The 21,809-nt window shown below is 36.7% G+C and overlaps 1 protein-coding gene across 1 annotated transcript; it reads right to left on the reverse strand.

The window, feature by feature from the left end:
* Positions 1-469: 469 nt before the first annotated feature.
* Positions 470-21,549, reverse strand: SMARCAD1 (SWI/SNF-related, matrix-associated actin-dependent regulator of chromatin, subfamily a, containing DEAD/H box 1). Its single transcript, XM_062575019.1, has 16 exons — positions 21,515-21,549; positions 14,103-14,305; positions 12,781-12,871; positions 11,268-11,367; positions 9,538-9,597; positions 9,253-9,328; positions 8,511-8,646; positions 7,073-7,210; positions 6,648-6,743; positions 5,574-5,685; positions 5,187-5,308; positions 3,841-4,029; positions 2,754-2,872; positions 1,984-2,166; positions 1,170-1,279; positions 470-821 (listed from the first exon to the last, which is right to left on the reverse strand). The coding sequence occupies exons 2-16, from the start codon at positions 14,300-14,302 to the stop codon at positions 760-762; spliced, it is 1,794 nt and encodes a 597-aa protein (XP_062431003.1). The 5' UTR covers positions 14,303-14,305; positions 21,515-21,549; the 3' UTR covers positions 470-759.
* Positions 21,550-21,809: the final 260 nt, after the last annotated feature.

Below are 21,809 nucleotides of genomic sequence, written 5' to 3' on the forward strand. Positions count from 1 at the left end.
AAATCTCAACTTGTGTGGAGTTCCTGCCAGATGGTACTCTCCATATTTGTAGCCAGGACTCTAACACAATTTTGATTTGAGTACAACAAAACATTAGTAACAAATGAATGCTGGATAAAGTTAGATCAAATGGAACATTTTAGCTGGTTTGAAAGTTGCTTCTTTTATTTCTAACCCACATTCCTCCCCCTGTTTCCAATAACCACAAAATGAAAGACTTAATTAATCTATGGAATTTTATTTGAACAAACTGAAATAAAGCCAGTACAGTACATCAACTGTACCAAAACAAGCAGAAGTAATGTCAAATAAGGCACATGAAAAGAGACCTACAGATGTAATCCAGTGAAACAGACAATTTTTATATATATATGCATATATATATATATATGTATGTGTGTGTATATATATATATGTATGTATGTATATATATGCTTGGAGATGGAAATAATTAGAAAAATACTGATGAATCTTAAGTAGTAGTGAATCTGTTAAAACAATCACTACTTAGGTCTCCATTTTGAAAACTGCTCTGTAAAATAACATTTAGTTGGCATCTGATCCACTTGTCATTTATGTTTTCGTTTTTAAGCATCAAAAGAATGCTGTTGGTGTTAAAAATTTTCAGTATCGTGAGAAATACAATAAAGAAACTACAAAAAGTTATAAATGTCATAAAACTCATGGCCATCAGTAATATATGACTTCGTGGGGTACAATGTTGCCTTTTTTCCTTAAATTCTTAAGCATATTTCCATTTCAGAGACCTAATGAAGCTTTTAATAATGTGGCTATATCTGGTGGAATGGTCCCTTCTTCTCCTGCAGAAAAGGAGATAAAAAGAAAAAAAAAAACAGCATTATTAAGTATTTCATATAAACTAACACAACTGTACACCCAAAACGCTGTACAGAAGCTTCTTCTACCAGTCTGGCATTGATTTGCGGGTAAAACTCAGGGGACCCTTTCTGTCAAATTAAACAGTTTGATAAATAATTTGCAATCAAAGTGCAGCAAATTAAACTGATTAGTACAGTGCATCTTTCTAGTTTACTTCCAATGGAACAACATTGGTTGTCTGTACAAAGAACAGTTTTCTAGAATAAAAATATATTGCAGTAACCTCCTTAACTCACCTAAGTGGGCATCATCATATGCAAGAGACTTACCTGAATCAGCTGCAGTCATATCTTGTTCTAACTTCAATTTCTGCTGGCTGATTTTCAGCATGGATTCTTCAATAGTCCCTTTACTGATTAGCTTTATGACTTGTACTTCTCTAAAAAACACAAAATAGGATAAATCCATTTTTATAGTTTCTTTTATAGGATCTGCACCTTTGCTCAGCTGGCACTGGTTTAAAATAAGGAGGAAAACCAAAGAAGAGGCCAGTGGTAGAGCTCTAGTTTTCCTGTTTGGACCAACCGTGCTCTGTACTGCCAGAAAACTTGTCTTCCTCTGTGCTCTTAGCTATGTCAATCTGGAGAGTTTCAAAATTTGCATTAACAAAATCAATCATCTGCTTCCCTCTCACCCTCAATACTACAGCTGAAATAACTGGTACTAAACACATTCAGCCGCTCACATTAGCTTATTCCTGAAAACTGCATAATAGATTGGTATTTCACTCTTTAGGACAGGCTGGCCGTCCGAGAGCTTAGAAATCTTATGAAGGAAACAAACAGCATTGCCAAACGGTTCCAAAGGCTGGCTTCACAGGTGCCTTGAAATAAGTCAGTTCCTACCACTAGAAACTTGAGAAATCTCTAAAGAACTGGAAAGATGTAGCAGAACACAGTAAATACAGGTTCATTCTGCCAGCAGTATGAGCTAAGACCATTAGAATTATCTAGCTCGCGCAATCCAGAGTTGATTTACAGCAAGTTTCTGCTTAAAATGATATTTTTAATCCTAAAATATTGTCCTTCTTTTGGCATCCTTTGAGGGTTTGCCTCCAGTAAAACCAAGTTTAAGAAATCTTACCTTGTTTGGCCTACTCGATGGCATCGATCCTCTGCTTGCTTGTCATTGTATGGGTTGCAATCAATATCATGAAGAATGACAACATTTGCTGAGGTCAGATTAATTCCCAAGCCACCAGCTTTGGTGGACAGGAGGAATATAAATATATCTGTATCTGTATTGAACTGATCTATTAGATGTATCCTACAGAAAACAAGAACATATATACAAGGCCTTAGAGAAAACACCACTCAGGCTCCAGAGAATAACACAGAAGTTCGGATGACGATGTTTTGAAAAAGAGGACTGCAGCTTCGCAGACTTTGGGCAAGAAAAACGAGTACCAACAGTCCTCAGCAGTGACCAGAGGAAACATCCTTCTAATTGAAAGCAACAGAGAACTAGTACAGCTCAAGTATGAGAAAAGAATTATATTTTCAGCTGCGAGAGTACATAGTTTGCCTCAGAAAAACACAGGGGCTTACCTGTCTGTTAAAGAGAGAGATCCTACACTTTGAAATGTCTGCAGACAAGGGCTTCACACATGGACTGCAGAACACGCAAGTTTTCCATTTGAGCGTGCTAGATGGTAATCCAATGAGCTGAACTTACTTTTCAACCCCATCCTTACTTTAGCAATCTGAAAGCCAACACTGAACCCCTACTATAGTCAATTCTCAGTGCCCATAATATTCTTTATATTGGAAAAGAAAAAATAGGGTCTTCAGCCAACTGCCCTCTCTGTGCACACATTCTTTTCTTCTCTCAGCTCCTGCAAGGAAGTCACATACCTCTCAGAAATCTGTGTTTTTCCATCCATTCTGATATATCTAAACTGGCGATGCTTTAGGAGAACTTCCAGGATATCCAGCATCATAGTAAACTGGCTAAACAATACAACTCTGTCACCCTAGAAATGAAAAAGCAAAATAAATGTTTAAAAATATGCCCACTAAAAATGACTAACTAGAAAGATGCTTTATTGGTACAAATAAGTGATTTTAATTAGACTGATTTTAATTAATTTGATTTTTCCGAACTCGAAGACAAAGCCAGATTTCAGAAAGTCAAGCCTGACTTTCAGTGAAGATGTCCAATATTCTGGTGCATTGTCCCACTTTTTTTATTCAGCATTACAAAGCTATCATCCTTCTGCACATAGGTGACTCAAGCAACCTAGAAGTCAAGTTAAACACATGAATGATAGATCTACTCCATCCATAAGCACCAACAAAACAAATCCCCTCAAAAACTGTGGAATTTAAGTTATTTTTCATAGAATACAGAACAGTAGCACCATGCTGTCTGAAATAAATGAACAAATGATAACTTGAAGTGTAGTGAATCCACACTTGCGTAAATTCAGGATCTTAGTCTGAAGTATTTTCCTACATGTTAGTTTGTAAAATAGGCCAGCTTGAACCTATGACTCAGTACTGACATCTCAGGCTTTCCAGACAGTAGCTCATCACATGTATTTGGGCTTTTAACATAGTGCGGTCTTATTCAATTACCAACAGAAAGTTATACTCGCAAAGTTCATCAGCTATGAAAAGAATACCGTCCTCCTTAAATTAAGAAAATAGTGTTAACCTAGGATGAATATTCTGAAACTCAGAAAACTAGTAAAGTTCATTTCAATTGTTTACCTTCATTGTATATAAAATGAAGTGCATAGGCAGGATTTTGCATTAAAAGCAGTAAATATTGCTATGTAGTATCACACGTGCACTAAATCATGTTGCATTAGCCCACAAAAAAAGCAATTGTGTTGCATATACAGCTCTTTCCTAGCAGACATTAACTTAATTAGTTATTTGGAGCCAGTGATTAGATAGACAGGACAAGAAGTTTCAACCAACTACTTGTAGTACAAACCTTCTCTTTAAGGTCAGAGAGAATGCGTTCCAGTGTTCTAAATTTTCCAGAATCCAAAATCTGATCCATGTCTAACTTGAAGTCACTGACATGAGAATATTGCTCACAAAGCAGATGCAGCTCAAAATCTGTCATTACTGTCATATCTTCAAAGATAAGGTCAGGATCAGCATTGTGATGTGTTGGTTCCTATTAGCAAAAACAAAGGGAAATCATGCAATATATAATCCTGCTAGTAAGATAAGAAAATAAACACAGAAGTACATCCAAAATTTCTAGAGAACTAAACCAAACCAAAACAAACACAAAAAACAAAGTAGCACAATTAGACATGGACAAATGCCATAGTGTGGCTCATGCAAGCAGCAAAAGGTGAACTCTGCAACCCCAGCTTTATAGGAGATAGTAGAAGATCAATGTTATTTCACAATTCAGGTTTTACAAGAACTTGTGCAACCAAAAACTAAGTTTGTGTTCTACCTCCACAGCCATTACCTAGTACCCATCAAACCCTATGGCCTTTACCCCTGTATCAGACCTCTTCCCCTGAAGACACATTCCCTAAAAGGGAGGTCCAATCCTTGGATAGATGGTATAAGACATGGGAAGCCCAGCCCAAGATGTAGGGTGGGTAGAGGGATGTCATGCCTGGAAGAAAGAGAAAAAGAAAAGCCACATCTGGAGAGTACGATGGTATGAGTAGGAACAAAAAAGGGACAAAAATCCTTCATAAACCAACATGTGACTTCTTCCCTTCCTCGCAACTGTAGTCTAACATAAATGACCAACTTTATTTTTAACAAAACTATAGATATTCAAAGCCAGCTGTAACTTTTGTAAAGCAACTGCCACATGTTCAGATTCCTGAACCTTAGAAAGAAGTAGTATTTTTCCCCAAATTCCACAGACATAAGCACAAGTCAAACTAAGAAAACATCCTTAGTTTCATACTTACGTCTTCCCTATTTTAATACTGAACAGCCCAGATTTCTTATTCTTCAGAAAGTACTAGTAAACTCAGCTGCCCTCCTAAGATGTTTTCATAAGCATTCCAGTTTTAAATATTGGGGTGGAGGGAACAGCTGTTAAGGGAATGCTAATGAAAAGGAGATGACTGCAGTCCCAGAATTGTTCTTTCCATTCTAATATCTGATATAAAACCAGCATGTTACACACACACAGAGCTTGATTAGAGCATTGGGTAGATGCAACAGAAATAAAAAGCAGCAACAGTGAATTAAGTTTTGCAAGGACACACTTCTGATCAAAAGACTGACAATAAAAAACTTCAGTTACATTAAAAATTTTTGGAAATTGTGGATTGCTTTTGAATCTTATCACTTTACCTTAAGCATACGTCTGGACATTGTCCTGAGCTTGTCATTTGTGTAATACTGACGATGCAAGAGAGGGTGATTAGCCATTTTTCTAAGCTGCATCATTACATTTCCCATATCAGAGTTTTTCTCTGTAAACAAAAGAATAAGATACATTCAGAAATAGCATGTAGACACATATATTTGACACTTCTTTACCTCTCAAGAGAACCCTGCAAGGACTAAATTTGACATTTCACCTACTACCTAAACTTCTGAAAAATTGTTAGAAGGGATACAGTCACTTAATGAATGAATTTCTACAGAGTAAAGGCTTTATAGTTACATTCAATGCAAGCCTAGGAATGGGGAAAAAAAAATCCAGCAAGAGGGAACAAGACCGTCACGTACCATTACCCGTAACATTTTTCTTTAACTTTTTGAAGAGGCCACAGTATAGTTGCTCCTGCTTCTCAGACATGGCACATAATTCAACGAGATCTTTCTTGGGAGGTAGTTTTTTAAGGACCTGATAAGATTTAAAAAAGCTTATCATAAAAACTATGTCGTAGTGAGCAGTCAGTAACACTGTACTACCTAACAAGTCAGCTTTTCAGTTACTCTATACAGTCTTCCCTCCCCAACTCCCTTCAGTGGCTGCCAACCAAAAACCGCAATTAGTAAATTTCTACCCGCAAATTCAGAACTTATTCTGGATTTTTCATCAGCAAAAAAGCAAGAACAACAAACCCCACAATACTTGGAGCCCACTCTCCTGTTACCCAGAGAATTCTTTTGAAACTGCTAACTACTAAACATGCCAGAAATACAGTAAGATACAGAAACATTTGTCCAATTTCTGCTGATGCTGTTTAAGTTTTTCTCGTTCTGAAACATGAGCAATTCTAAACAGAAACATTCAAACACTTCTTGGACTTTAAAGAGAAAAGGAAACATTCTGATGATGGCAAAATAATTTCAAACAAACATTTCTAGTTGTGCATATGCAAGAATACACACATGCACATGCCTTGCCCCTTTGGGGCAGGACGGGGGAGAGGGTAGAGAGGGGAATCACATTACTGTGAAATCAGGCACATTTTTGTGGTTAATGTGGAACATCTCTCAGTTGAGGGCTACTTAGTAGTGCACCAAATCATCTTTCAAAGATGCAAAAAGTCAGTAAATAAGGACCATCAAAACCCGAAGTCACAGCAGCAGGTCAGCAGGTCAAGCTTTTATTTGAAAACTCGTGCATATGTAAAGTATAATTTACAGTTGGAGGGCGGAAAGCAATAGCATGCTTGGAACGAAGTGGATTCACTGGATGCAAGCTAGGAAGAAAGCAGTACAACGATACCAAGCTCTTGCAGGTTTCCTATCTTCCTAGACAAACTATCCCTAAAGAAATCTGGCATCATATTTATTATGAGCCTCACACATTATCAGGCTTATTGATACTAAGAAACATTACTTTAGAGAAAATATTACCTCATCTTTTACTCTTCTCAAGATGAATGGTTTTATTATCCGTTTTGCATGTGCAATCCTCTCCTTTTCGTATGCACTTTGTTCTTCATCACTCTTCTAAGGAAAACATTACAAAAATTCAGTTATGGAGTGCAATTTTCCAGCTGTAATGATAATATCTTAACTATGCTAACTTGAAAGGAAAAGGAAAAAAAAAAAAAAAAAGAGCTGCAACAGACAGATCTAATAATATCATTAGTATTCTGGAATATCCCATTATGACACATTTTTACCTGAAATGGATTATTTCATTGTTTCGTAGTCTAGGTTTTCATAATTGTATTACCTGTTTCCATAAAATGCCAATAAAACAAGGGTTATGCAGTCATACGAGTGTTACAGCAGGAAAAAAACACATTTTGAGGAAGAGAATATATAACACTTACCGCTTTTGAAGAGAACATCCTTCGGATTTCACTTTTGCTACTTTTGAACATACGCGGCATGACAAAATTCAGGAGAGACATCAATTCCAATAGATTATTTTGAACAGGAGTTCCTGTTAGCAGTAAGCGATTCTTTGCCTATTTTTCCAAAATGGAAAATAGCAGCGAGAAACAACTAGTTAAAAGGTCAAAAATGAATACTGGGGAAAACAACACATTATGCAGAACTGAGAAAATTGCCTTGATTTAATTTTGATAAGAAAGTTTTTAACTTTAAGTTAAAATATACTTAAATCTAATGGAAAAACTTCCTGGTAAAGGCAACAAAATGCTTTAGGGATCTACAGGGAACCAAGCACATATCAGTTTAAGAATATTTAAATAGCCTAACCCATATGTAAAAAAAAAAATTGTCCCTGCTCATATCAGGGTAATGGGGTTTTTTTCTGTTGCTTTTTTTTTTTTTTAAAATTAGTGCCAGTTGTTGCTCCCATGTCATATGTTTTGTAATGTCATACAGTACTTCATGCACAAGTTTTGAATCACAAATAGAAGCTGTACTTTAATGGCCAAAAGATCGGCTTCTTAAAAGGGCTTTCAATGAAAACAGTCTTGAAAAACAAGCTGTAATAATTTCAGCAGTAAGTGTATTATTACAGTAGTAATACTACCATGCTAAAATCTTGACTCAATTTTTCCCTTTTTCAAAATGCTGCTAACTCAGGTCTAAAATGCCTGTTTTTCCATGTCAACTTCTGTTTCTCAAAAAATGAGGTTTCAAATCAGTGCAAGTGTAACAGGCATCAGGAGCACTTTCGGCCAACTGCTTAGCAGTTAATGCCTGCATACAACAAGTTAAGCTTAACAGATTACTCTGGATAAGCAACGAGATTTGTCTGCTGAAACTACTACTTATGGATTGGTTCTCCAGTATTTGCATTTGCCCAACAATAGAAACAAAATATTAAAATTGTAAAATATTTGAGCAAGAATAAGAGAAAAAAAATTTAAAGCTATCATGTCTTGAAAAGTCCTACCAGAATACCTCCTTAAATACTAAAATATTTCAGCACAAGTCAAACTAGTTTTCTGAATAGCATTTTTTACCTTTTATTGCAGGATAATACTTGAAAACTGACTAATATTGAAAATGAACCGTAACTATAGATGTAACAATGTTGTAAGAAGTTAATTACATTTCTTTGCAAATCTACCTCTTCAGAACAGTTCCCAAAGTAGGATCCATTCATAAAACCACAATAACACTTATATCCACTCATACTCTGTAATTTCAGGAACCCTACATGTACAGGAGCTTTACAATTAGTATTGCTTTTTCCCCTCCAGCCAGTAACTACAAAAGAACAAAGTAGGAACCCCTCCACACTTTCCAGAGCTCCCTCCCTAAGCCCCAAGCCCCAATAACTAATCCTCTTACATTAAATGTCATAAGGTGTTGGTAGCGCGCAGAGTTCATATTCTTCAGCATATGACCTTCATCAAAAATTGCAGAGTTCAGTTTCAACCTGCGAAACAGCCTTCTATCATCTAAATTGCTAATTGCGCAGTTGTATCTGTTGGAGGAATATATCAAAAAAGATAATAAAACCACGTTTAACACAAACATACTACTGTCGCAGTATTTGTAAGATCTACATAAAGAAACTTTAGGTACCTTAAGTAACATTAAGGCTACCTAGAAGTAATTGATCTTAACAGTTTACTGTTGGCAAATAATTACAGTTCACTTAGTGAGCCAATACTCTCCACACTGCTTTACAAAAACCTGTACAAACCTACTACGAAGAATGTACGGTATAGTATAGTATTAATGCTGCGGCATTAACAAAAAATCTTACCATCATTACTGGAAGACAAAAATAAGTCCCCTTCCCACCCTACCAAATTCTAAGCATTGTTTGTTAGTTACTCTTCTTCCGAATTTCAATAGGCAAAAGGTACAGGTCAGAACGCATCATTAAAACCTGCATCATTAAAATGATACAGAAAAAAATAATTCCGCAGTCTTTGATTCTCGTCAAACAAGACTAGAAGAACAAAACAAACCTCATGCTCTTTGGTGAAATTCAAGTACTAGACAATTATCAAATTTTATATCACCACCAGAGGTCAGTAGAGGTTAACTAAGTTTCACTTGTTATTTTAATTGCCGAACTTACGTGGTTATAATCACATTGAAATGTATAGCTTTATTATTAATGCGCAGCCTGAGACGCTTCCGATCTTCTTGGGATCCTATGAAAGCACAAACCAAAATCAGTGCAAACTTTTAAAACAAAAGCATTAAAGAGATTATACAAAAGTATAGAAAATATTTGGCATTTTGTATCTGTATTTAAGAAATTATCTTAAAACACTGCTCCATGAGCAATTAACTTTTTTTAGACTGAACAAGCAACCAACTGGATTCATTTCTGGATTTATTTCTAGATTTCATTCCTCACCATAATATAAAAGGACCTTCAGTTCAGGACACCACAGATTAACTTCTCTTATCCAGTTATCTACAAAAAAAAACACACCAAAAACACCTCAGTCAGCTATACTTTGTTATGTCTCACATAATTTCAGACACAGGAACAGATTCCAGCCTTCTTCAGCATTAAAACCAAAAATCTGATTTAAAATGCAAATCCCTTAAAACCCTCCTGAAGGTCAAGAAACATCTTCTTAAACTCTTAAAAATTCATAATGCTTAGGGAAATAAAAGAACCAAAAACTGACAGAGCAGGAATCATTAGATTCTAAAGATGTAGCCGTCAGAAGGCTTCAAAAGTTTAGTTTAGCAATTCAAAATAAACAAATCCTTCTTAAGTGGCTCTTGTTACTACTTTTAGCTTACACTTTAAAAAAATCTATTTAAACGGAACCTGCAAGGCTTATGATAACCATCTGACTGGGTTTAAATACAAGAGTTTAATACGATGCATAACTTTTCAGCATGATTTCCTTCTTGTATACTAATTCCCCCAAAAGCAATCAGTTAACTTCTAACTATTTTCATTTAGAAATGATTCATCAAGAGATACAATGCCTTTGGAAAGTGGTCAAGAAGCTTCATAACTGGATCCATTCCAGGTGTGCACTCATCAAAAGTACCCACTGGTAATTTTTACCAGTACAAAGTGAGATTTGTGTGACAGCACATGGTGCGAAAGGGTTAGTCTCCAATGAACACAAAGACTGATCACAAACTGCGGCAGAAGGGTGTTTTTGGTTACCGGCACTTGACCTATGCCCAGGGTTGACCCAGCCCGTGGATGAAGCAACCCCCCAGAAAAGCTTCAGAAAAGCCACAGGTAGACTGCAATTTGCAAGCATTACCTGCTTGACAGTATTGAATTATAATGTCTTGGGCCAGCCTGCTCCAGTTCACGAGCCTCTATAACTAACTGTCTCGTGCACACGCACTCCCTTATTATCTGCCTCAGGTGTAAACAAAAAGCATTTTTAAAAGAAGATTCTAAAAGCATGCTGAAAATGCCAATTTAAAATATGCTGAACAATCAAGCTTTTCTGACTTGTTAGAAGACACTTTCGAAGCCCAAATACGTACCTGATATTATGAAGAATATTTTTTAATTAAATTTTCTATTTTCTCTTTGTTATAAGTATTCAATAAAACCAAGTTTAATTCTGGATAAAATTAGTTTCTACTAAAACTCATTGGCTTTGCCTACGTAGATTTTACGCCACAGTATTTTTGCTGCTTCAGGCAGAGGTCTCTAAATAATGAAAACAGCATCAACCTCATCATTTTAGCATATTGCTCCATTTTGAAAGAGAATCTGAATAGCAAAAGCACAGGGTGGGGGGGTGAGGATTGAGCATTTTGAATGCAATAAAATCTGTCCCTAAGCACAGTCCTGAAGATCAGGAATTACAGCCAATATTCAGCAACTAAAAGACTACTTTGCTAACAAATTCAGATTATAACAAGCATCTTTTTTTTGTGATGTATACACAGCATATTATATATATGGAAAAGTATGTTACGTCTAATTAATTCAGAACAAGCATGCCTCCTGTACAGTTTGCATTCCAATTCAAATCATCTAAGAACTCAATATCACCATAAGAAAATAGAGTTCTTTCACAAAAAAAGTATTTGTTTGACAATCTGCCCATGATTTTTTTTTTTTTAAATCAAATAATTGCAAAGCTCATAACTTACCCAGTGTGGAAGCTGGCACAACTATCAGGTGGGGACCACTATTGCCCTCTTCATAGAGATATGCCAGAAATGCAATAGCTTGAATTGTTTTTCCTAAGCCCTAGGAGAAAAAAAAAATCCATTTAAACAGAACTTATAGTCTCTAGAACATAGTAGCACTTTGTACTCATGAGCCAATTACAATGTAGTCAATGTTAACTAAATGTTTAAAGATCTGCAAAAAAAAAAAAATGTTCTGTTGAATTAAAGCATAACAATAACGATTTACACAAGTCAACTAACTGTATTCCAGTTCTTAATTATCTCTTTAGCTCTGCATCAGAGTATCAAGGATTAATCTATTTCATTTATGAAATTTTTCATTATAGCTTAAGTTCCTTCTTCCCACCTTCTTTAAAATTCACCTCCCTGAAACTGAGATGCAGACAAATGCTTATTTGAAAGCTTTTCTTTCCATTTCAGCCAATTGTGCAAAGGATATTTCAGCTATTTCTGAAGTTGAATCTAATATAGAAATCAGATTTGTTTGCAATAAGCCTACATTTCCCCTGAAACGCATTTTCTTGTCTTTTGCATCAGGGATTTATAATGTTATCTTTGCTATAAAAAAAAAAAAAAGGGGGGGGGATAAAAAAGCACTAGGCATTTCTTACAAAGAAGAGAAAGGTGGAAGCTGAGAAGCACTAAGTCTTAGTGAAGTAATCCAATCTATTCATGCATAATTTTTCACAAGGCAAACAGTGGTTAGGATTACAGGCAACTGATGCTCAGAACCTCAAACCCGTAACCTTTTCTCCCAAATCCTTTCAAAACCAGAGGGAAACATATTGTCAATAGATGGTCAAAATATTAGAGAAGTAGAAGAGGTTTCTATTGCTTTGTTTTCTCTGTAAAGTACCTCTTTCAAAAGTGACAGAGATATTTAGAAGATAAGGGCTCACTACAAATAAGTGCTGGACAAACAGACTTTATTCTGGTTATGGGCAAGTAGACACAAAAATAAATGGTTCATGGATAATTTGTCATGGTACAAATGGATTCTATCACACCAAAAGACACCATCCTAGTTGCAATTATTAGTAACCATCTATGTTAGGCTCTTGGCAAAGTAGATGCTGAAATCTGAAAAACTAGGAGAACTACTGCTTTCTAAATGAATTTGTGTTCCACAGTACTGATTAAATCTTAAATTTCACAAGATCTCATGTTATATCTAACATATGGTAAATGACTAGTCCTAGGAACATTTAAGCTATGTTTTATTTTCTTATCAAAAAATAAGTGAGTTCAGCAGCTAATGTTTTGAGAAGTCACAAAAACATTTGGAGAAACTATTCATAATTTAAATGATATCTACTAAAACATTACAAATTCATTCATTTATTACAAATTCCAAGCAGGTTATAACACAGTCATTCGCAGTGCTTTTAATGATTCTAAAGACAACCTCTGCCAAAAGCTCTATCCCCCTCCTCCCTCCAAAATCTCTCCACAAAAACAGTTTTATACTCACCATTTCATCAGCCAAAATACCATTCAACCCATGTTTATGCAGAAGTGCTAACCAGTTCAATCCGATCTTCTGATATGGCTTGAGCTTCAAACTGTTAGAAATTAAACAGTTTACCATGTTATCATCTTTTGTTTTATTTCTCCATGAAACAACTGTATATTTATCTTTATCACTAGCAAGTTCAACATTTTCTGTATTTTAATCCAGTCTAGACCACTTAGTGAACAGAAGACCACCTCAACATTTATTTAATCAGTCAACTGAATACCAAAGATCATTTGTGAGGTTAAGCAGTTTACCTCAATCCTCATATCTTAAATGACCACACAATAGAACAAATTTTCCTTCTAAGTTTTAAAACAGTGATCCAAAGACATATAACAAGTAATTTTTAAAACACATTAAAAAAAATTAAGCAACATCTAGCAGCTGCATTACAAAGCGTCTTCTGTTATGCGCTAGTTGCACTGGAATAAAAAAACCCCAAACATACACAATCCTCAAAACATGTTTGACTGTAACTCACCTACCTCAGCGTTTTTGCCAAAGAAGGAATACCCTGGTAAGATCCCTCCAAATAGTTTCATTCTCCTCTTTGTTTCTATTTTGACACAGCTGAATATCCTTTTGCTATTTACCACTAATAATCATACAAGCCTCAGGTGCCCTTCTGGCCATTTCTACTCTTTCCTCTATGTTTATGTTTTTTTCCCCTTCCCTGACCAGTGCTCATTTTTATTCCTCCTAAGCTCTCTGCTTATCTCCAATATCCTTTCAGATATTATTACCAATTACTCATCCAAAATAAATCCTTACCTCCAATACATCCTCCCCCCCACCTCAAATGTACCCTCAAATGTCCCACTGGATGCAGAATTCCAGATCATTTTGCACATCTGAAATTTCTGAATGAGGTCTTCAGTCCAGCTGACAACTTCTTAAAGTTTGCTGAGATTCACTGCAGTTTGGCATCTTTGAAGTAAAAGGTCTTTCCTTATAAGCTTTGTTTGGTCCTTTATTTAAACTATTAAGTTGACAACTCACGAGCTCATCACTCAAGGATGGCTTCTACGTTCACCAAAAACTGCAGCAACTAAAACTAAGCATCAAGCACTGCAGAGCATCTTCTTAGTTCTTATTATCCTAACCCAACTTTCCTAATACAGTTAAAAATTTGTTGAATTCCTTCACGCATTGCTGCCTAAATCACTGTGAGCTGTTTCATACTGAACACTTAAAACTCTGCTTTTAGAGATGTCAAGTTTTGAAAATCCTGGCCCTTAAGCACACCTTATCTTTATAAATACCAGAAACAAAGATACCTCTGATTCAAAATGGACGGTTGCTCTATGTTCCACCCACATTCTCCATCTTCAGTGATACTGGTTACTTGTTTTGTCAGTTTATTTGAAATGTATTCGCATTTATTCATGAGATGTAAAACCACCTCCCTCTCTTTCATCAGGATCTTGCAGTTCCATATTGTGTATTCTGATAAGCCGGAAGTTTTAGTCATTTTCATAAGCTGAAAAATAATTAAAGAAAAACAAAACAGAACAAAAAACCCAGTGTGAACACTGAAAAGTTAATAGCTATTATCAGGTACAGCTTTCAAATTTCCATGTCCGTCAAATATTAGCATTGCTTGCTAGCTATTCTTATACGGCACGCATTGGTTTTCATTCTGGCAACTGGATGCCTGAGCGCTCCTTTCAGTCTCTATACATTCCTCTGCAAAGGGGGTTCAAGGAAGAAAAATTGGGTCAGACACCAATGTTCTACACTTCACTTGTCAGTGGTCTGAATAAGCTTAATATTAATCTAAAAGGAAGCAAGGAAACTAAGCAATCTGCTTCCCAAGCACTTACTGTGCCTCTAACTTTTAGCAGAAGGGACAGGAGAAGGATTTCTGCAGGGAAGGAAAGAAAGGAATGGTGTATTTCGAAGCCTGTCACAGTAAGGGTGCGACTATGAAAAACTGCATCTGCTGTGGGCAGCAAGTAATTTCTTTTAAATAACAGCAGCAGCAGCATCATAAGCTCCTCTCAAAACTGTAAATATGCGCTACATACTTGGCCTATTAAAAAACTGTCTCAAGACTACACTGAAGATCATCGCTCTACAGTTCCTTGCGCTGTACACAATCCTGCAAAAAAAAAAACACCCCACCGCCGCATCCAACTACACACACTTCTCTGAAAAATTTCCTATGTCAAATATAGGAGCGTGAAATTCTTAGGGGAAGCATGGGCAGAGTGCAAAGCAAGCTGTTGAGGTAGTGTCCACTAGTGGAACAAAACCACAAAAGGAAGAAAAAAAAAAAACTTTACTATTATTAGAGCTCCTCTGAAGTAACCCATGCTAAAGATTTAAGATGTGAGCGTAATCTAGGGAACAAAGCACACTACTGTGTCAAGAAGGTTATTAAGAATAGGATGTCTGCTTAAAAAGGAAATAAAATAGCTTGAAGAAAATGACCTATTTTAATAGCAATACAAGAGTGTCTATTTTACTACGTATTTATCAAGTGCTCACCATTACTAGGGCCCATTTTTAATTGTACCACAAACAGAACATTTTGTCTAGACTTGAACGGAGTGAAAAAAAAAAAAGATTTTAAGAGATAAAAACACCTTTCCCAAAACTATCTCAGGATTTTTGCAGTCAAGTATTGACATGTCCAAAATATCAACAAGAATTGGCTCATCTTTTCCAATTCTTCACATTTCAGCTTCAGAGATTTTCTTTGCCAAGACGTGATTCACCTAATCTTTCTTCTTGCAGTGAACTCTATCCCCTGAGAGGAAAAGCAAACTTACACAAATTATCTACAAGGCCATTAGAACATACTGATTTATTTTCATTGTTAGTACCATCACCGACATCTTCTAGCACCATGCAGCCTCTCCATTTTTTTGTACATGCATGTTAAAAATCAGTACTACCCTCGCTCTAAAGAGGGATAAACCAAGGTAAAAAACAAACGCATTTTCTAAGTATCACAGCAAACAAGCTGGCAGAGAACAAGTTTAAAAATCAGAATCACGATTTAAACACAAAATAATCTAAGGTCAGTCCTTAACTCTTGAGTGCACCTGGCTAACAAAGCTGGAAAGGCACCAGTGTTTGTAGCCAAAAGCACATAGATGAGCCACGAGGACAGTTCACATTGAATAACATTATCGCTTCCTCAGTCAGCAAGCAGATATTCTTTATACCTAGATGGCATGCAGGTCTTTAAGTGATGTAACTGCTCTGCCACCTTGGCCTCTAATTCTGCTCAGAATGCATTTTCCCAGCTTGACCATGGCTAACTTCTCCTGCCGTTTCACACTCTGAGATTACTACCAGAAGTTGTCTTGATGCAGGAATAACAGAGGTTGCTTCAGTTGCTACTGCTAGAAGATGCAATAATTACCTATCACTTCTTTTTCTTTTTTAATAATGATTCTGTGTCACGATCTTTTCCGTATCTTAAATTGTTAGGACAGGATTTTTCCTGTTTCACATTGCAAGAATTCCTACCCATGAAGCTCATTCACACAATGTTGTGTTCACAATGGACAAGAAAGGGGAGAAATCAAGGTGCTCACCACAGACCAGTATGTTACCCTATGTCACTGCCTTTAAGGCAAACACACATCTTCTTTCCTTCTAAGTCCCCACCTTTTTTTAAAGTATAAAGCAGTATTAATTTTTGACCTCGAAGCCTTATTTCCATCACCTGCCTGCTCAAGTCCACAGAAGTTACATTTGCTTCTCCAAACCTCATGTCTTTGCTACATTATAGAAATCGATGTTCTTTGTTTTACAGACATCGATATTCTTTGTTTTACAGACAACAAGCCAGACATCGTGTCACACAAAGTTCATAAAGACTGATTTCCTGTTCAGTTAATAAGTAGGACTAACGAACGGCTCTCTTCTCTGCTGCTAATTTCCCTTTTCACATTAACCTTCAGCTTCTCCACCTCAAAATTTCCTCAAACATCGAACAGCTAATTTCCACTTTCCCATTCCTTCTCTCAAACTCACGCCATTCAGGCCAACTGACTTGTCTTGGGTTTTCCCCATTGTATCATCTGCAGGAATCAGGTATCTTAAAGTTTAACGTAAGCCTTAACTAGGCCTAGAATTTCCACTCTAAGAAAACAAGGATCATACAATGCAATTACTACATATTATTACAGAGTATGGCAGAGTAAAAGCAGATGCTGTGTTTATCTGAGCTGTACCAGTAGGGTGTGCTTTGACTCCAGAAATTCCAACAGGAGGGATGCCCTCTCCTGACAGCCTGTACAGTCATGGTTTTCAGGACTGGGGCGTGCAGGGGAGGTATGCAGGTTTTTGTTTGCTTTATACAAAGCCTGGAAAGTTTACCAACACTAAGTTAAATCAGGATAAGGCACACATGTCAACACTTGCAAACAAGTTTTCTAAGCAGACACCTTTTAATAAAACAAGTGGTAAAGAACATGATTTTTAGTAAGAGATTAAAAATTTCAACATTTGTTTGAATTCCTAAAGCTTTGGCTGGCATGAGCAGAAGTCCTGTAATCCATAAATAAAGGCACGGAGAATAAAGCCATCTGTTATTACAAAATGTATGACTTCACTTCAGCTTGCTAGCATTCTTCTCCTAGTTACAACAGGTGAAGTTTCAGCCATTGCTTTACAGATGGAAACACAAGATGCTTCTGTGTCACAGAGAAGACAAAGTAGATTCTCAGATGGCCCTTGGGTTACTAGGGTCTGGACTAGGTATGGATTATTCATGCATTTTCTAAATTACAACCAAAAGCTTGAGACCATCCTGTCCACGACCCTTTGGACAACTGACTGAACACCAGAGGCTTCCAGGGCCCTTGAAGAAATGTCCCCGGGAGTCTCGGGTTACAGCAGCGCCCAAAGCCGAATAACCCCAGCACAGCCTACTTGGTTTCACTTCACAATGCTCAAAAGTAGTTTAGGATTTCTCTTTGTTGTGTCAAGGCGAAAAACAGCCTCAGCCTCAATAAACAAGCCCAAATTCCATTTTAACCAGTTTCTATTTCTAACCCATTGCTAACTAACCTAACCTTTCTAACCCACTGCTGATTTCTAACTATTCATTTTCTGCTTCCATTTGCTTTGTTTTGGAGTAAGACTTTTTTTTTTTTTAATTAGTTTTTGCAGGAATTTATACACAGTCAAAAAAATGTAACAAGATAATTGAGCTGAAGCTCCCTCCCTCTTGAGTTGTATTTCTCTTACCTTGCTTCTCTTACTATTGCTCTGTAAGAACGAGACAGAAAAGCAAGTCCATCTTTTACACTTCTCACATTTCCCTTAAACTGATGAACTAAACATGTGCTACGTCAAAGTCTCTACATGATACTGGGTCCCCAGTGTAACCTGTATGTATTCCTTGAGAATTTTGCCTTTTTTTTTTTTTTTTTTTTTTTAAGAGTTATAGATGTTGCTCAACTCACACAAGCTCTTAAACACTAAAAGAGATATCTCTATTACAAAATGAGCAAATACTGTCAAGGAGAGTAACAAGATAGCATAGCAAAAACTCAGACATATACAGTCTTATGCTAAAACATTCAAGTAGTTACACTTACAACACTTTAAAATAAGGTATTAAATAGCATTGCACTCCTTCCAATTAATACCTTTGCGTTTACAAAAAGCAGCATAAAATTCCAACACACACCCACACATAGTGCTAAGATTTCCCCACAAATTCAAAAGGTCAGCAGTGCTCCTTCTGGCATTTTTGGCCAGTCTTTAATCTTTTTCTTGTAAGCACACGTTGAACACATTGAGATATTTTGGCTATATGACCATGTTTGCAACCTGGTTTCTGAAGAAATGAAGCTTAGATTTGCTGTTTTCAACACTATCCAAATTCAACAGCTTGGAAGACAGAGAGGAGCTTAAATATAATTAACTGCCAACAAACTGTGGAGGCAGCAAGGGGATGGAGGGAATCCAATGGGTGCAAAATGATGCCTCCACCAAAGAAAGAAGTTGTGCAGCAGGCAGCCTTCATGCATTCAGTGTGAGAGCAGCCACTATCAGCCAGCACGCACACAGCCTCTGGCAGGCAACACGTGCTGGGGGTGGGGGTGGTGGGCTGTCACAACCATCTCCCAAAGGAACCGGGAGAGGAAGGTGGAAAACTCAGGTAGGAAGCTGAAGCCCTTCTCTTATTTTAAGCTGCTTGTTTTGTCTTTTCTGCTCACCCAGCCCCACTGCTCTCATCACAACGACTCTACGTCACGTATATGTCACGCTAACCTCTCAGGTGTTCACGGTCAGAAAACAACATGCTGTTTAAGTTGTGAATACAGCGAGTACCAAATCACTCTTTATTAGAGCATCCACTTAGGGTATTTTGCTAGCCAGTACTTTCATTTCATACTTGTTTCACAATATATTCAAAAAAAAGGTTATACGTACTTCACCCTAAAGAAGCATCAGTTCTGTGAACGAAAGAAACATATGCTCAAGGGAATTCCCAGGTAATTACACAAGCTAGTATTTGACAGGAAGTAGTCCCAGCTAGTCACCTGTAACACCAAGAACTACAGCTAGATAAAAATCACTGTCCTCGAAAACACAGTTGGACCTACAGCAGAGACATTCATAAATTGCCAAAATAATTCACATTCATGAGTAAGGACATTTTCAGCTTTCTCCAGCTCATCCGAGAGCCCTGTCCATTAACTGTCTTCTGTGCACTCAAAGTTTCACTAGATCAAGTTCTCTGGAACAAAGTTTCATGCATCTTCATAATTTCAAAAATTTGAATTTGGTTTCAATCCACCTGCAAAAAAGTCTTAAGTCCAACTTATAAAAAAGTTTTAATTTTCATAGAATAAGGAATTCAATGTACAAAGAAGTAGATTTCCCTATCATCCATTCCTAACATACATTTCTAAAAATGTCTGATTCTGAGATTCAGAATTTATGAAGCTCTTCATAGTTTCCATGAACCTTAAAATTAATGTAGTTAGTCTTAACGGCAGCCTGAAAGCCCTTAGATCTTCCTCAATTCTTCTACTAATGGATAAGCAGTAACAGCTTTATATTACAAAAGAAATGCTTAGCATAAAAGTGTACTTTAAAACTAAACCAATTTCTTTAATGTTAAAAAAATATCATTTCTCTACATTCTTTCATCACTAACTTATTAATTAGTAGGAAAAATTATGGGTCACTGACTTACTGAATCTTTTAAAAATAATTAAATCCACAGGGATATTAAACATCTGCTAAATTGTACTGCAAACTACTACTCCTCTAGGCAAGTATTCACAGTGCTATGTAAACATGCAGTTGCTGACAACAGCAATCTTTCTCTCAAAGATTTTGAATACAAACAGGCCCATACAACTTATTTTCTGTTAAATATTTTACACAGAGAAAAGGAAAAGAACAGCCCTGTAGCAAATACTTTTGCAAAGAATTAAGCTCAGGCAAAACCCAACAAGTTTAAAAAGCGATTGCTTTATGGCAGATGTTCTATGAGAAGCCAAAGGCTTGGGGCAAAACGGATTTCTTTTGCAGCACATCTGCACCTTCTTTTTTTTTTCCTCCTTCCCTCCCCAAGGATCTTACTCATGTCCCCCCCAACACTCCTTGCAACACATCATACAAAGATCATTTTGTTTTCTAAAAATATCTGTCTAGTATCTCTTATTGTTATGTGGTAAAGCACCCTAAACAACAAATTGTGAAATGTCATGATTTTAAACACATGTAAAAAACATACATTTTGTCCTGAAAAAAATACAAGTGCATCTTGTATACTTCAGTGGAGCTGATTTTAGAACACTTACCAACAAAAATAAATAAATAAATAAATAAAACAAAACAGGAATTACTTTGAAAAAGGGCCTACACACAGTTATTGTTTTAAGACCCAAAGCAGTAACAAAGCAAACCAAGGAAATCTTCAGTTATGTACTTCAAGTTTCTTATCAGAATGCTGTTCGTATCAGGTCCAGTGTCTTTCAGTTAGCTGGAACACATGAAATGTGAAGGAAACAAACACACCATATGAGACATCCAAAAGCAACATCCCAATGACAATATATAATATACTTACCAGTAGTTACTGTTTTCCCCCCTCCGTTGTGGATTGTGGTTTACAGCCTTCTGATGCATTTCCTTTTATTAATAAAAACACAGAAGCTTGCTCCACTATAAAATGGCTGCACTGCTTAGCTAGCAAAACCATGCTAGAGACTTGGTTGCAGTATATATAAAAGAGAGACAGACAACAACTCTTTCTTCTATGGAGAAACTGAAAATATCCAAGCTGGCATCTTCATTCATGGAACTACCCCAGAAGCTGCTGCTGCTAATAAAGTAGCTGCAGTAAAGGTTCTGCCACATTCTTGTCTTCTGCATGGTTTTTCAGCCAAAACAGATCACAGCAGGCTAGCAAACAACCCCTTCCTAAATAAAGGCTCTAATTTCTTCTTCTGCAGTGAAATCAACCAAGTTTCTAGGCTAAAGAGTGAGTGACAGTAATGTCAGCCAATCAGCTTGAGTTTTTCAGGATAATCACCCCTTAATTCATTCAAAATTAGGTCATATGACACTATTTCAAATGCTATTGGTTACATGAACATAGTATTTTAGCCTAATTGAGATAAGGCCACCCATCTATGCCTCTCTAGACTGAAGACACCTTGACTCTATGCATACTGGGGATATTAAAACAAGAATGCAGGCGTACCACAGTTTCCCAACTATTAAAGGGCCGGAGTGCTATTATCTTCTGAGCCTTTTTCAGAGAACACCGGGGAATCAAAGCGAGTTCATTCAGGGAAGCATCTTCCAGGAAGCTAAGGACTTTAGCGTTGTAATACTTCTCCATCTCTTCATCAGTGCTGGTGTAGTCTTCATCAAGGGAGCTGTCACCTTCCGAAGTTGAGTCGTCCTCTGAATCCTCAATGACTCTTTTAATGCTCAAAATGCTTTTTTTGCCTTTATCCTTTTTCCCACAGTCATTCTGCTCTTTCACAACAGAT

Source organism: Rhea pennata, chromosome 4, assembly GCF_028389875.1.
Source record: "Rhea pennata isolate bPtePen1 chromosome 4, bPtePen1.pri, whole genome shotgun sequence".
Taxonomy (NCBI): Eukaryota; Metazoa; Chordata; class Aves; order Rheiformes; family Rheidae; genus Rhea; species Rhea pennata.